Consider the following 15,041-nt stretch of genomic DNA (forward strand, 5'->3'; position numbering starts at 1 on the left):
AAAGAATTCATGTTTTGTTTGTTTACAGTGTTTGTTTGTTTACTGTTACTGCACATCGGAATACTTTTTTGAATTCGGCTGACAATTTGATAAGCAAAATATCACTGCAGCTGGCTTGTCAATCATAAAATAATTTGTTGATAACTTATTTAAATTTTTAAATAGGTTGGTGCTTTAATATATAGATATCTATTTCTGCTAGTATACGGCTTCCTTAATAATAATTAGTACGAGTACTGTACATACAGTAGTCGCATACCGGTCACTTTCGTACGTCAGTAGCTGTACTAGTGAAAGCGGATGCACGGTATGTTTGCGAACATTTTGTTAATCGTCGGCCGACCGGATCTACTATAGATCGCAATCATTTTCGAGTTTCCAGCCCATTTTCTCGAAAACATTTTCCCCGGGCTTATTGAGGCAGGTTATTCATTAGCAGGCCTGTTGGCGGCTAATTATAAAGTTATACATAAACAGAAGACTGAGCATTGTTAGTCCCTACGTAGTAATAATTTTCCGTTGCGGTGTACATCTGGCTGCCGACTGGAAGCCTACACTTGCTTTCCAGCCGTGCTTTACTGCATGGTCTTGATTTAAGTTGCTTGAGTTTATTGTTTGACTTTCTTGACAGGAATTATACAATTGTATTCTGGATCGTTGTCTGCGTCAACCGTAATCATGCAAGCCGTTGGCTTGAGAATTCTGCTGTTGTTAGCAGCGTTGATCTGCAGCTGCAGTGGTCTGGATTACGTGATTTTTGGGCCGAAGACGGTGCACTCGGGGAAAAAACTCCCTGTTTCCATTCTGTGCCACAATGCATCGTCCGATGTGAAAGTGGATATCATTTTGCTACCGCAGTCCCCAAGCTGGGATGATTCAGATGCTGATGGAGACGGTCGTCCAGATCGAGTTTCAGCGTCGAATAATTTTACGTTCAAGAAGACCTTCGTAATCAAGCCGAACCAGCTAAGCCAAGTGGAACTTCCTGTAAGCATCCATCCGATGGTGACAACAGGCGGGAACGTTATTAAGTGATGCTCTTGTCTTGTGATTAAATAATAGTCTGCTTTAATTAAGCCAGCGATATTATGGTTTAACAGAAGTACAGGTAAGTGAACAGTTGTTTGATTTGTAGATTGGCGATCTATCCAGTTATGTCAAAACTCGACCAGCCAGTAACGTGATTTTGAAGATTAATGGATCGGATTCGAATGATTTTTTCAATCGCGATGTTAGAGATCTTAAAGTTGTTGACGGGGATAAGCCGGATGCCGCTAAAACACAGTTCGCTTTTGTCCAAACTGACCAGCCTCTGTATAAAGCCAGAGACACCGTTCGCTTCCGTATTGTCACTGTGGACCAACAACTGGTTCCTGTTTATATCCCGCTGACTGTGCAAATACGGGTGCGTGTTTACACTGTTTACAATATTACACAAAACTTCCGAAATTACACAAAACTTCCGAAATCATTGTGAGCTCATATTTTGCAGGATCCACAAAATAATATAATCAAGCAATATTCCAATGCGTCAGACCCTACTGGTAAGCAACGACGGATGCAATCAGTAACCAACCAATACAATCAACAGCTCTATATTGTTACAACCAGTCGTCGCAATCGATTGGATTTCACTTGTTGCAGTTTTGGGTTATTTCGCCGGCGATGTCCAGTTGTCGTCGGAACCGTTATTGGGCGTATGGAAGATCGAAGCCCGCAGTTCGAATGGAGAAAATGTAATCGGCAGCAAGGAATTCTCTGTTGATGAATATGGTAAATCAATTAAAAAACTGATAAGGTGGTGGCATTTTGAGTTTGAATATCGTGTGATTGTCTACAGTTTTGCCGCGGTTTGACGTTAAAATCCTGTCCACTCCGGCTTACGTGACCCCGTCGGACTCCGATCTGAACTTTTTCGTGGAGGCAAAGTAACGCGCTAAAATCATTCAGAGTTTTTGTGAACGCATGTACAAAGGATATTTTACAGTTACACATTTGGTGAAGCGGTTAAAGGCAAACTGGAAGTGACCGTCATTGCACCACCGAAATGGGCGGACGAAGTGCTGCGCATCGGGTTTCACAGTAATCCTCAACCATCTCCGTTGAATAAATCTATCCAGATCACGGTAAAACCCATGCAAACATTGAGCGATGTTTTAATTAAATTAAATTCTCTGACTTAAAATGGACCGCAGGGGCCACTTAAATGCGTGCTGTTATAGTTGTGCTTTTGGCATAAATTGAAACACCGGATTTCTGGAATGTTGCAGGACTTTAACGGACGATCGGCGATTAATGTTCCTCTTAGTTCTGTACTGGACAAGGATCGAAAGTACAACTCCTACGACAGACTCGAAATCCGTGCTAACTTTACGGAAACCCTAACTGGTCAAACACGAAATGTCTCGACAACTGTATCCATCACCAATAAGCCTTACAAACTAGATTTGTTAAACAACCCCGACACGTTTCTGCCCGGTTTCCCGTACACGTTGCGCGCCCGTGTGGCCGATCTTACCGGACGTCCGCTTCCACCCAGAACGAAGCAGTTAAACATCGAAGTGTCATTTTACGATAAACGTGCTAGTTGGGGAAAAAGGATTTCCAGTGACAAAAATCTGAACGAAAGTGTAGTTGTTCAGGATTCGGATGATAGTGTCGCTGACGATGATGTTCCGGTGGGCCCGCTACGATCAACCTCCAGCGATGATGTGGGATTTTCTCACCGAGTAAGCAGATGCGCTTGCGTATAAAGCCGCTTTGCTTTTGTACTTTGTATTATTGAATTGCACTCAGCTGGCAGTACAAAGCCGCACAAAATAAAAAGTTGAAATATTTCTACCTCTAGTATTGTGTGTATCAAAAATTTAATCCAGTTCTTTTTCTGCGTAGCGGCATCGACCGTTTCCTTGGCCACGCCCTCCTCGACCATCCCCTAAACCCATTCCTGCAGAAAAAATTTCCATTGCGGTTCCGGCTGATGGATTCATCAGGACGGATATCCCAACTCCCAAGCATGCGCGTCGAATGGAATTGAAGGTCATCTACATGGAAGAGGAGAAACGCTTAACCGTTAAGGGAAAGGAGTCTCCCAGCAGCAGTTTCCTCGAAATTAAGCCATTGACGGACAATCTACAGACAGGGAAAACTGGGAGTTTTGGTATTAATATGACCACACGGACTAACGAAGTCATCCAGTTCCTGGTAAGATCCTGAATGTGCTCAAATATGTCTTTATTGAGTTTATTCCTTTGTAAAAGTATTACTGTCGCTCACAGTACAAATTTAAGAAACACGATTTGGGACAATCGTTTTTTTCGTTGTCGGCAGAATTTCTTTGTTTTGTTTGTGACGGACACTTGTTTGTCCATTTAAGGTCCAGTCTAATTCGAACGACAGTTTTCTCTGGAGCAATTCAACTTCGGAAGCTGGCTCGTATGTCGTTATTTCCGTTCCTTTGATGGAATCCATGGGCCGTATCGGTCGGTTAATGGTATATTACGTCCGTGCGGATAAAGAAATCGTGGGAAATATTCTGGTCTTAGCGCCTGCGTTGGGAATGAAGAACGCTGTAAGTTACAAAGTGTAATGGTGTTCATACGACATTGTAACATAGCGTTAAAATTATAATTATTACGTATCAATCAAGATGTGATCTGGCATTAAGTGCTGGGAGCATATTTGACCATTACATTTGATTATTGAAATGGGCTTTTCAGGTGACTATTTCTGCGCAGCCAAGTAGTGGTCTGGGTTACGCTAAGCCCGAGGAAGATGCGTCCTTTAAAGTCACTACAAGTCCTTTGTCTTTTGTGGCTTTTCTGGCTATGGACGAAGGTCTGCTGTTAATGAAAAGTGGGAACGATATTTCCTCAGACGAAGTGAGTTTACGCTTACCCAGTAATTGACAAAACTGTATTATGAAGCATTTAAGATGACCTCCTGGAAAGGGAAAACGATTTGTATGGTGTTTGGTTATACAAAATCCCAATACCATGGAGTAAAAAATTTGATTTCCTTATACGCATTGATACTTTACATAACTTTCAATGGTTTTAATTAAGTTTCCTGATTAGGTGAATTCGGCTGTGAGCAAGGACAAATTCACTCTTTCTAATCTATATTCGACTCAGGATTACTTTGAGGTAATTGAAAATCTGCCTGTAGAAGGTGCTGAACATATGACACACCTTTAATTCCCTTTGCATTTCTATGATGTCCAGAAAGCGTACACTTCCGGACAATTTATCTTGACCAATGATAAACTGACTAGCTCAACGGAAACAGAACCCTACCAATACAGACCTTGGCTGTCTGGCATTTCGGGCGTAGCGGGGAGGCCCATGTTCTCAATGATGGCAAAATCGCCCTCCCGGAGTGCATCGGCCAGCAGTGCATCCCTAAATAGCCTTCAGATGTCTGCAGTATCGATAGGGTCGTTTGCTGGGGGAGCGTCCGGTGCTAGCGCACTACCTACTGAGAATCGGAGTGGGTTTTTCGAACTCAGTACCCCGATGCCTTCAGCGACTTCTGAATCAAGCAAGGAAGCCGACAATCTGCAAGCGCCGGCCCAAACGCGAAAAGATTTTCGTCAGAGTTTCTTGTTTGAAACCGCAGAGGCTGAGTAAGCAGGAAGAATTAAACGCCGTAGCTCCAATTTGAACAATTAAAAAATTATAATTAAAACCGGGCCGAGAACGAAAAATGAAATGTTACATTTTTGCTCTTATAGTGCTAATGGCTTTACGGAAATTCACTCCAAAGTACCTGACTCAATTACCACGTGGAAGGTTTCAGCCTTCAGTTTAAACAATTCCACTGGACTCGGACTGACCTCAGATCCTGCCAGGGTAAGCAGCAGGTTCTGTCTGATGTACTTGCAGCTTTATCTGTTGTTAAATTCGTTTGGTCATTGCAGCTGAAAGTTTTCCAACCATTCTTTGCTGTATTGAATTTACCATTCAGCATTGTCCGCTTCGAGAATCTCACAGCTGAAGTCCTTGTGTTCAACTACATGTCGCAGCAGCAAGATGTGACGGTTCAACTGGAAATCCGCAATCCCGACAACACCACCGCTGTATTTAAGAAGAACGTCGTTGCAAAGCCTAGCGAAGGCACCACAGCTGCCTTCACGGTCATCCCGCAGCAGATTGGTGACCTAACTTTAAAGGTCACCGCTCAGTCGACATTTGCGGCGGACCAGCTGGAAAAGACGCTTCCCATCAAACCCGAAGGAGTGAAGCAGTATTTCACGCGACCGGTATTTCTTGATCTTCGCAAATCGTCTCCGCTGAATATTCCCGTGGCGCTGCCAGCCAATCCGACCGGCAAAGTGGACGGCTCCGATAAAGTGGAGGTGCGCGTGGTGGGCGATATTTTGGGTGCAGCGATGAACAATTTGGACAAGTTGATTCGCTTGCCTACCGGGTGCGGTGAACAGAATATGGCCACTACGACGCCGAATCTGGTCGTCGCCAAATATCTCAAACAGATCAACAAGTTGGTTGAGCCGCAAAAATCGAAACTTATAGCTAACATGCAGCTGGGTTATCAGCGAGAATTAAAGTACCGCCACAGCGATAACTCCTACAGCGCCTGGGGACCATCCGATCCGAAAGGCTCGACTTGGTTGACTGCCTATGTTGCCCGGGTTTTCGCTGAAGCTGTGGAATTTGTTCCCAGTATTGAGGATGATGTGATAAAAACAGCGCTGCGTTTTCTGGTCGATCAACAGAACGATGAAGGGGCATATATTGAAAACGGAAAGGTCATCGATAAACAGCACCAAGGCGGCGCTTCCTCGGGAGTGGCCTTGACAGCTTACTGTGTTCTGTCCTTTTTGCAGTACAAGGAGTCTGGCAAAGCTTCCGTATCGAGGTTTGACGAATCCGTTAAGACAGCTGTCACGTATTTGGAATCGAAATTCACCAGTTTGAACAATGATTCGTATTCGCTAGCCATCACCGCATATGCTTTAGCGCGGGCGAAGAGTGCCAAGAGCGCTATGGCATTGGATCTGTTGGAACAGAAAACGATAAAAAACAGCACAGCTGCGTACTGGACCACGGTTGCTTCCCTTTCTGATCAAGGAGCGGATACTGACCATTCATACCCGACCAATGCTAAGGATGTGGAGGCCACCGCTTACGCGTTATTAGCGTATATGGCCAACGATAAACTCTCATCTGCGCTTCCGGTTGTCACATGGCTGATATCCAAACAGAATGCTGAGGGTGGTTTCTTGTCTACACAGGTATTTAGTATTTACTATAGTATCTGTAAAGTCTGTTCGGTTTGTCCATGAACTACGTATGCACGCGGAAAGTCAAGTAAATTTTGACTTTCCTCTTTGGCTTTCCAAAAAATGTAACTTTAGAGTAGTCTGGAATCTGGATGTATCTTACTGGCCGTGTTACTCGTTTTGAAATCGTCAGTTAATTATTCAAATTTTTAGCGTATTTTACTATAGTTTGGATGTTTTGTTTTAGGATACTGTTGTGGGTCTGATGGGATTAGCGGAGTTTGTTAAGGTGTTTGTCAATCCACCGTCAATACAGCTGGATATCAATTATGATGAGTCCAAACGTAGCCTCTCGATCACCCCGGATACAGCCGTCGTTCTGCAGAACGTCGAGCTTCCGAAAAAACCAAAAGCAATCTCCCTGAATGCACAAGGAAAGGCGTAGCACTGGCTTATGTGAGTTGGACATACTATGTTGCCAAACCGGCGGAAGACGTTGCGTTCGATCTGAATTTGACCACGACTGCGTCAAAATCTGACCTTCGAATGGGAATTTGCAGCCGGTAAAAAATGTTTGCCTACATGGTGGTAAACTGGTCATAGACATTATAAGGTGTACAAACTGTACTTTGCCGACGGCAAAACTGCCTTTCTCTTAAGTACGCAACTGCTTTCAGGTATCTACGCGAAGGCATGAGTAGTATGGCCGTAATTGAGGTCAATACTCTTTCTGGCTACCAGTTCGACGAGGATGAGATTGGCAAATTAATCAAAACTGTTCCCAGTTTGCGTAAAACCGAATTCGAAAACAAGGATACAAAGGTCAACTTGTATTTCGACCAGGTATGTTCCGATTTGTGGGAAAATAATTGCATTAGGTTATTCTGAATGCACCGATGTGTTTCAGTTGGAACAGGCGCCTACATGTTTGAAGCTGACCATGTACCGTATTTACAAAGTGAAGGATTTGAAGGATCAGAGCGTGGTCGTTTATGATTACTATAACCCCAAAGAAAGGCGAACCACTTCGTACAATCTGTCGTAATTCAACAAAAAAATAAAGAAGCCTTCGTTGCATTAAGTATTGAACATTGGATTCGAACTGAATTCGAATCTCTTTAGATGTTTGACTTTGAAATCTGGTTGTTTTGACTATGTTAGTGCGTAATGGTGTAATGGCACGCTTGCAGCTAAAGGCGATCATTGCGTAGAAAATAGAATTTTGTTGAACGTTTTTGCTTCTTCGGATTTATATTACGGAGTGACAGACAATTTTTCGGCCAATATTTTTATGCTGGATTTGGTGATGTAACTGAAATCAAAAATAAAGCGTCTGTTAACGCAGTCTACGGGTGCAACAACAACAACACGTAACGACTTGTTAAATGCAAAACATCTTTACTCCAATACGACAGCAACTCAAATGCACTAACAGAAATGCACAATCACTACAAATGCAACGTCCACAACCGAAACTGCATTGCTTATACAGCATCGGGATCTGCCTCCCAGGACACACCCTAATGGGTTTTCTTGGCTGGACACTGGTTAACCAAGTCGTCCAGCCTTGCGAGCACCTCCGCTGCGTTAACCGGAATTAGCTTTGCTAATTCTATTTAATTTCAGGTTTACGTGCGGCGGAATTTGCGCTGACATATATACGCGCTTCTAGTTCTGTCACATCTGTGGTAAATTTTGGAAGTTTCAAGCAGCTGGACGGATAAATTCATTCATCAAAACTCAAAGCTTTATCACAATATTCATCACATGTACAGGTAATTCTTTTGACAGATGCAGATTATTGAGGACCGGCAGGTACATGGTTTTCCTACGTTCAAAGGCAAAAGTAAAAAAAAGGAGTAGGAAAAACGTTATTACCATGAGAAAAACGATACTCCCACTATTATTATATTTCGTCCGTTTTGGATCGAATTACTATCAAATCAGTTATTATATTAACAATTTAATCGTTTGGGTTGTTTACTTTGGAGATGCTCCTTTTATGTGAAACTCTAGATACACCCATTCCGCAGTTGACGGCCGTATTCGTGCTCTACGATATTGCGAAGAAGTTCCGCTGGCCTGTTATCCATTTGCTCTATTATTTTATAAACTCTTGGCAAGGTCCATAACGGTGTACATTTGCGTGTCTGAAAACCAACGTTGATTTCTCGAGTAGGAAAAGAATTTTCAACTCCTGTTATAATTATTATAATTATACGAGTTGTAAGTAATGAGTAGTGAGTTTAAACAATAAACAATGAGTAGCGGATCTGTAGATTTGATAATTAATACCGCTTGAATAATAATAATCTGTTACGATTTGCTGTAATTTGCCTAATTTTTTGCATCTCTTCAGAATATTTCGGATGGTTTCTGCTATTTACTTTGTACCGGGTGGCAGAATAAAATGTCCCTCTCCGCTTTTGGTTTGGCCCTCGCAAACTATGGATTATGGATCACTGTTGGGCAAACCACTCACTAAGTATACTCGTACTAAGCACGAGCGGTTTTTTGACAGATGATTCTGCCGACATGTACGAGTATGTGTGCAGGTGATAAAATGTTGACTTGCGCCTTGACTAAAAGCCGATCATTAATGAACGAAACAAAAAATCTGCTTAATGTACATAAACGATGCTGCATTAGCGTTTTATATGTAGCAATTTCTGATTAATAGTTGATATTCACACGCTTCTGTTTGAACAAAGTTCGCTTTCATAGAGGTTAGTGCCTCTAAATACTTATGCTGTATTTGCATATAAGTTAGCGTAGCTGGCTAGAATAACATTGTAGACTGGACACCTGTGTCAAAATCGTGATTTGTTTGATATTGACACACTACTAGTAGGCGCACAAAGAGATTTTAAATACTTCATCATCAAAAGGTTAAAAGCACCAAAAAATTATACTTGCGCATGGTCTCTGTAGGTTTTTAATCATTGTTTAGTAAGTACCACGGCAAACACAAACTGAACCAGCCCAACAATTCATTTCAGACAAGATTACAGCCAATGGAATGTATCGTAATCATTGTCTACCGACATTTGATTACTATCAAAAAATACAAAAACAGTCCGGACGATCCTTAGTAAAAAAATTAAGCTCGAGAAAAAGCCCAGGTTAAGAAAACTATTCCAGGGTAAGAAACAAACTTCGACGAAAATGTCTAACTATTCCCGAGTAAAAATCGAACAACCACAGAAACGACTGCTTACAGGATGTATGTACACGCCGTTGCCCAAATCGCTAGTGAAATGGTGGCTCCGGTTAAATCACGTGTAAGTAAGCTTCCTGAACGATCCATTCATCGAGGCGGTCGTCGATGCGGAACCAGCACTCGTACAAACCGGCGTCTTTCCATGTGACGCTGTCGATCGTCATCGTCGCGTTACACATACAAGGCTCCCCCATTCCGAGCTGGAAGCGCCCTTTGAAGCCATAAGGCGACCTGGCTTTATCTTTCATCTCCGGGATGGACTCGGCAAGTAAGAGATAGTTTCCCTTGCGCCACAGGAAGCGCGTGGCGAGGTATCCAGGCAGAAACGTAAAACGCACCGGGCACACCATCTCCACTGGGTCACCGTAGCGCACTGTGAGGTTCTGCATGGGCGGATCGAAGACGTCGTGCCGGAAGAGGGTCGCGCTGACCCAGTAGCGCTGCGTCACCACCAGCTGGCTCCCGTTGGAGTGCAGGCACTTGTACAGACCGGTGTGGGCGTACGTGAAGTTCTCCAACTCGATGGAAAACGCACCGGTTGCCAGATCGTAGTCGGCAACGAACCATGTGCGCTTAAGAACGTATCCCCCGGAAATGAATTCCTTAGAGCAGTTTCAGCAGTAGTTTACTTCTTCGAGCGGCTTTCTGGATATCCCTTGCGTGGGAACAGAAACCCGCCTTCCGTTGTATGTGAATGCCGTCGGAATCTCGATGTGAGACACCTGTGTGTATTTGTAATATCGACAAAACTGACGACAGTATTTCATAAATAAGCCTGCTTAAAACGAAATAATGAATGTAACTACAAGGAAAAAAAACCGGTTTGTTCGCTCGGAAAATCACTTTCGCTGGCTTATTGCGCCAGTCTGCTACGTAGTTCTAGCATCTAAACCTGATTCAGTGAGCCCTCTGCTTAACAAAATACGGACATATCAGACTAACGAGAAATCAGGCTGCGTTCTCCGCAGACTTTCCTGAACGACGCTTTGCAGTTGCGTCCAGAATCGTGAAACAAACAAAGCGGTCACTGTCTAATTAATGTTTCATACATACAGACGAGCTGTTGGTGTTGTGGCTGTTTTGCAGGGAATGAACAGTGTGCCTCCTTCTGGCGCTCGGATTATCTCTGTCTGCGGCGGCCATTCCGCTATTGGAAACCCTCTGGTGCTTGGACCTCGTCCGTGTCCTTGCAACCACATGGTGCCGTTGCCGTTGCGTTCTTTGGCTTCGTTCAAAATCTGGTTCACTAAAAAAAACAGATGTTATGATTCAGATGGGACATACCGATACAGACATACCGATCCTAGCAGAAAGTTTCCGCTACCCGGCTACCGATTTCCGAGCACAAGCGGGTGCGGGAATTTCCCGTAATTTACCGAGCCATTGAATAAAATGGGACATCACTGGCACTGCAGTGTAACTGCGTTACTACAGTAATTCCGGGCAACCCACTTTTATTAACGGTGAGCTCATGCTGAGCAGGGCAACAGGAGGTCAGCTGCAGCACAGCCAAGCCAAGAGCCATTACAAAAAAATACATCATGGAGGACTGAGCAGGAATGAAGTTATGCTACACTTTCGGAAAATTCGGATGGTAGTTTGGTAGTTTCAAGTGAATTCAGATTTGCGGTACGAGTACACAATACAATCGTAAGTTTCATACTTCTATAAAAGTAAAAGTTTTGTAGAAGTACTGAATACTACGAAACAGGCGGTGACCAAGCGGATGAGCATGGATATCATGGTTCAAGTTGCAAGTTCAGTGCCGGACGGAAACCGACCCACGAAAGCCTCAAAGCGGTAATAAAGCGCGCCTTTGCATCGGCCGGAATCGAAACTGGGCTGGAACCTCCCGGAATCTCCCGTACAGATGGCAAACGACCAGACGGAGTGACAATTACCCCGTGGGAAAGAGGAAAGGCGCTGGCCTGGAATGTAACCTGGCGCAGCACCATGGCATTGTCATACATCGCAGCCACATCCACTCGAGCCGGAGCGGCAGCAGCGCTAGCCGAGCGGAGCAAGACCGAGAAATACCGCAACATCACCCAGGATTACTGGTTCAAGCCCCTGGCTTTTGAGACCTACGGAACATTCGGACCAGAAACCACCCAGCTACTGAACGTGCTAGGAAAGATGATCCAGCAGCAGTCAGGCGAACCGCGAGCACTAGAGTTTCTGCGTCAACGGATCAGCATCGAAATACAGCGGGGAAACACAGCATCTACATGGGAACAGCACCACCGGCGGCAAATTTAGACGAAATATTCTCTGTCATTCGCCCGCCTGTGTTTGTAGATGTTGTGTAACTCGCTTGTGTTTTAGTTTCTCACGATTTACGTAAAAAGTGCAAAAAATTTTGTTGCTACTGACGCGAATAAAAAGACGAAATAAAAAAACGAAACAGGCAGTCAGACTGCATTCAGTTACGTACAGTATACAGTGATACCACTAACCAGTGACACAAAACTGCACTCGTGATACACTCGTTGGCACAATGAGCGGACACCAAGACAACAGGTAACAACCACATGGGTAAGGAAGCGCAGCTGATTGATTGTTGTTTACAGTACTAGTACTAGTTACACTTTGGATGGTCCAAGGCGTCCACGAATGCTGATCGCGACGTTATTTTACGGTGTCAGTTTTCATAAATGTTCAGCTGACTGTTTCCTTTCTAATTTATCGTTTGGTTGCTTTTTATTAAAATAACAGAAAGTTATCTGTTTTGGCTTGTTTGTTGCATACCCTGCAAGTGCTTTACACTGATTCAAGTTGAGGGGCCCTCGCAGCAGTAATGTCGACGACACGACACAGTCAGCGCGTTAAGCATCAGCCAAAGCGTTTCGAGGATCTGCCTGAACCGCAACCATCCACCTCCTCACAGCCGCCCGTCAGCCCCGAGCAGAAGTCCACCGCGAAACGTGGCCGCAAGCGCAAGGAGCGGTATTCCGTAAGTGAGGATGATTTCACGTTTGAACGTCTTTTGGACTATCCCTCGGATCAGAGTCCCAGCACGGGACCCACCGTACAAACCTGGAAGAAAGCCGTGGACGAAGTGTCCAAGACGATTATTTTCTATCAGCTGGATCTGCGCTCGGAATTCCCTGGCATTTCGCGCTGCGTTCGGATACGTCCGGAGTCAGGGGATGCCAATGCGGGATTGCCTGCGACAGGCAAACCCAGTCTAGTGGCGTCGATTTTCATGGGTGACTACGATCTGGGCACGGAGCCCGTTTCGAGTCTGCTGGATAAGGATAATATTACGACGGAATCCGAGTTTCAGAAAGTGCTGGAATTTATCGGCAGCATGCCTGTTGTTAGAAATAAAACCGGGATAAAAAGAAGGGATATGGAAGCGGTTCCGGAGCAGCCTGTGCAAACGTGAGTAAAGCCACAAATTCAGTTGTGAAGGACGATTGGCATGCGCGTTACCAAATGAGTACGAAATATATTGCAGTACAGTATAACTTTTTGCATTCGGTTTGAGAAGCGCAGTATCACTGGTTTCATTTTACAACATAATTTGTTGACAAGGATCAGAAAAATAATTTACCGCTGTTGAGTGCTTCGGCTGTGCTGTTGCATAAGAATTAAGTAATAAATAATGTGAACCGCATTTAAATATGCAGTATTAAAACGGTAAACCATCACTAACCTGGTAAGTATCGGATATCGGTATATCAGTGTCATGTTTTTCAATGTCATGTCATTGAATGCAGCTTTTAAAGGCTGTAATTAGTGATTTTGGTTTATTTTGCAGTGCCGCTCCAGTGGTATACCGCACCATTGTCAGACGATCTGGCAGATCGCAACAGAATCTTTCTAAAGTTTGTGATCCGCCCGTGGAAGCAGACCTTAATGGATCTACTGTAGTGGTAGAAACGGAAACGCTCGGCGATACCGGTAAGCGCATATGTAATTTTAATATTTGCATTAGTGCTTTACTGCTTCTGATAAAATTCAATATTTGAGTGCATGTTTGATTGAATTAAATTTAGATTTCGGTTTATTGTTCGATATTGAATAGTTTTGCATTTTAGAAGAGAAGGCCGGCGAAGAAGCGGTAAATTTCTACTGGAAACATCCCGGCCCTGAGCAGACGCAGTTGCTGGATAACCATGATGTTTATGTCAAAAACTCCGTTCTGGATGATCTCAAACGCAGTCTGTCTACAGCCAATATTAGCAGTCCGACAGCCTGGAAGAGTTATGCATGGAATTTAACCCTGCACCTACTGGGCGATGCCGAAGGTGTCGCCAAATTGAAACGCAGCGGAAAGAAATTAATGGTCGATCAGTTATTAGATGCGTTTTGTGTGGAAGCTATCATTGGTAGGAATTTGCTGCAGTGTTGTTATAACGCAGTAAACTGATTATTTTCTGCCAGATGTTAAACTTTTTTATTGTAGAACATGTACGGAATGTTTGTGGACCCGCCGTCGACGATTTAGAAGATAGCTACAAGCGCTACTGCAATGGTTTGTTCCAGCAGCTCGGAATGCAGCGGAAGCCGAGAGCGACTCGACCGAACACAAGAGCTAGATATAGTATAACTATAAATCATTGCTTTTAATAATACTTCAGAACGTTTCTTCATAATCTTCTATCTGAATCAAGCAAGCAGACTAAACTCAATCGATTCCATGTTTTGCAGTCATTCCTGCTCCTGTAAAAGAAGCATCTACCAACACCCAGCCCTCGCCTGCGGATGTACTCATTCCACAAGAGTTGGAGATTTTGGGCACTTTGCAGGTGAATACAACGCTACCTGTGTGCGCAGACATTGCGTTTGTTTGACTGACGGTTGGCATTGCCGCGGTACTATACCGAGGCTGTAGTCGTAATTTGAAAATGCTTGAGCTGGCATTTTTGATTACTTATGTATCACTAATTCACTATCACCGTACGTAAATCGTTTGTAGCTGATTGTATTTCGTTTGTAGCTGATTGTATTTTTCCTTATGTCTTGCAGGGCAAAGCTTTATGCCCAATCAAAGAGTGCTCTGCTCGGAAGTACGCTGTGGCCGATTTAAATTTCCTGAGACGCCATTTCCAGCAAGTCCACGCACATGCCTACCCGTCGCCTTCGTTTACTTTACTTTGCCCGGTGGCCGAATGCGCAACAACGTTCGGGACATCTATGGAAGCCTTCCGTGAACACTTGGCAAATGACCACCTTCGACCATCAAGCAATGGCAATACCACTGTCAGTGTCTCTGACAACGCATTTCCTTCCGGAATTGTGGAGCAGCCACATGACCAAGTGGCCGAAAGTGATACCACGGTGGAGACTGTAGCCATTGAGGCGTAGCGAACGATGCGCTGTTATTAACTGTTTTTCTTGTTTGAATAGGTTTGCTGTATGGGTACATTCGTACCTTCTACGGGTTTTATGTTCAAGATTTCCACTAATTAATTTCGATCAAGTTTGTTTACTAATGCATCATCTGTTCTTATCTGTGCCACAACAAAATTATTTATACGAGTGCAACAAAAATAATCGAAAACGAAAATTATGGCTTAATATCGACATATCGAAAATTAACGCTTAATTTCTGCTGAACTGCCTGGTACTCTA

General features: G+C 43.9%; 3 protein-coding genes across 4 annotated transcripts; 2 read left to right on the forward strand and 1 right to left on the reverse strand.

Annotated features, from left to right (window-relative positions):
* Positions 1-311: 311 nt before the first annotated feature.
* Positions 312-7,571, forward strand: LOC129594244 (CD109 antigen-like). Of its 2 annotated transcripts, XM_055490865.1 has the most exons (18): positions 312-420; positions 632-987; positions 1,136-1,405; positions 1,493-1,544; positions 1,645-1,773; positions 1,841-1,928; positions 1,988-2,126; positions 2,271-2,729; positions 2,893-3,204; positions 3,377-3,571; positions 3,720-3,881; positions 4,077-4,145; positions 4,224-4,624; positions 4,733-4,850; positions 4,919-6,253; positions 6,489-6,804; positions 6,919-7,084; positions 7,149-7,571. In XM_055490865.1, exons 2-16 carry the CDS (start codon positions 679-681, stop codon positions 6,684-6,686), a joined length of 4,236 nt encoding a protein of 1,411 aa, XP_055346840.1. In that variant the 5' UTR covers positions 312-420; positions 632-678; the 3' UTR covers positions 6,687-6,804; positions 6,919-7,084; positions 7,149-7,571. The 2 variants fall into 2 exon arrangements, with proteins under 2 accessions (XP_055346840.1, XP_055346839.1); XM_055490864.1 differs by lacking the exon at positions 312-420 and having other exon boundaries at positions 427-987.
* A 1,647-nt stretch (positions 7,572-9,218) lies between these two features.
* Positions 9,219-11,855, reverse strand: LOC129594345 (uncharacterized). Its single transcript, XM_055490996.1, has 3 exons — positions 10,914-11,855; positions 10,515-10,707; positions 9,219-10,183 (listed from the first exon to the last, which is right to left on the reverse strand). Exons 1-3 carry the CDS (start codon positions 11,002-11,004, stop codon positions 10,087-10,089), a joined length of 381 nt encoding a protein of 126 aa, XP_055346971.1. The 5' UTR covers positions 11,005-11,855; the 3' UTR covers positions 9,219-10,086.
* Positions 11,856-12,058: 203 nt separating this feature from the next.
* Positions 12,059-14,966, forward strand: LOC129594334 (uncharacterized). Its single transcript, XM_055490985.1, has 6 exons — positions 12,059-12,845; positions 13,225-13,367; positions 13,505-13,795; positions 13,873-14,010; positions 14,118-14,215; positions 14,436-14,966. The coding sequence occupies exons 1-6, from the start codon at positions 12,259-12,261 to the stop codon at positions 14,772-14,774; spliced, it is 1,596 nt and encodes a 531-aa protein (XP_055346960.1). The 5' UTR covers positions 12,059-12,258; the 3' UTR covers positions 14,775-14,966.
* Positions 14,967-15,041: the final 75 nt, after the last annotated feature.

The sequence above is a fragment of the Paramacrobiotus metropolitanus genome, unplaced genomic scaffold (genome assembly GCF_019649055.1).
Source record: "Paramacrobiotus metropolitanus isolate TYO unplaced genomic scaffold, Prichtersi_v1.0 Parri_scaffold0000067, whole genome shotgun sequence".
In the NCBI taxonomy this organism is placed as follows: domain Eukaryota; kingdom Metazoa; phylum Tardigrada; class Eutardigrada; order Parachela; family Macrobiotidae; genus Paramacrobiotus; species Paramacrobiotus metropolitanus.

Coding starts and splice junctions, on each gene's coding strand:
- LOC129594345 (XM_055490996.1), bottom strand. CDS start 11,004: ATGATGTATTTTTTTGTAATGGCTCTTGGCTTGGCTGTGCTGCAGCTG. Junction 10,708..10,913: donor TGAGCTCACCGTTAATAAAA/GTGGGTTGCCCG, acceptor TGTTTTTTTTAG/TGAACCAGATTTTGAACGAA. Junction 10,184..10,514: donor ACAACACCAACAGCTCGTCT/GTATGTATGAAA, acceptor AAATACACACAG/GTGTCTCACATCGAGATTCC.
- LOC129594244 (XM_055490865.1), top strand. CDS start 679: ATGCAAGCCGTTGGCTTGAGAATTCTGCTGTTGTTAGCAGCGTTGATC. Junction 988..1,135: donor TAAGCCAAGTGGAACTTCCT/GTAAGCATCCAT, acceptor TTTGATTTGTAG/ATTGGCGATCTATCCAGTTA. Junction 4,851..4,918: donor TGACCTCAGATCCTGCCAGG/GTAAGCAGCAGG, acceptor TGGTCATTGCAG/CTGAAAGTTTTCCAACCATT.
- LOC129594334 (XM_055490985.1), top strand. CDS start 12,259: ATGTCGACGACACGACACAGTCAGCGCGTTAAGCATCAGCCAAAGCGT. Junction 12,846..13,224: donor CCGGAGCAGCCTGTGCAAAC/GTGAGTAAAGCC, acceptor TTTATTTTGCAG/TGCCGCTCCAGTGGTATACC. Junction 13,368..13,504: donor GGAAACGCTCGGCGATACCG/GTAAGCGCATAT, acceptor TTTGCATTTTAG/AAGAGAAGGCCGGCGAAGAA.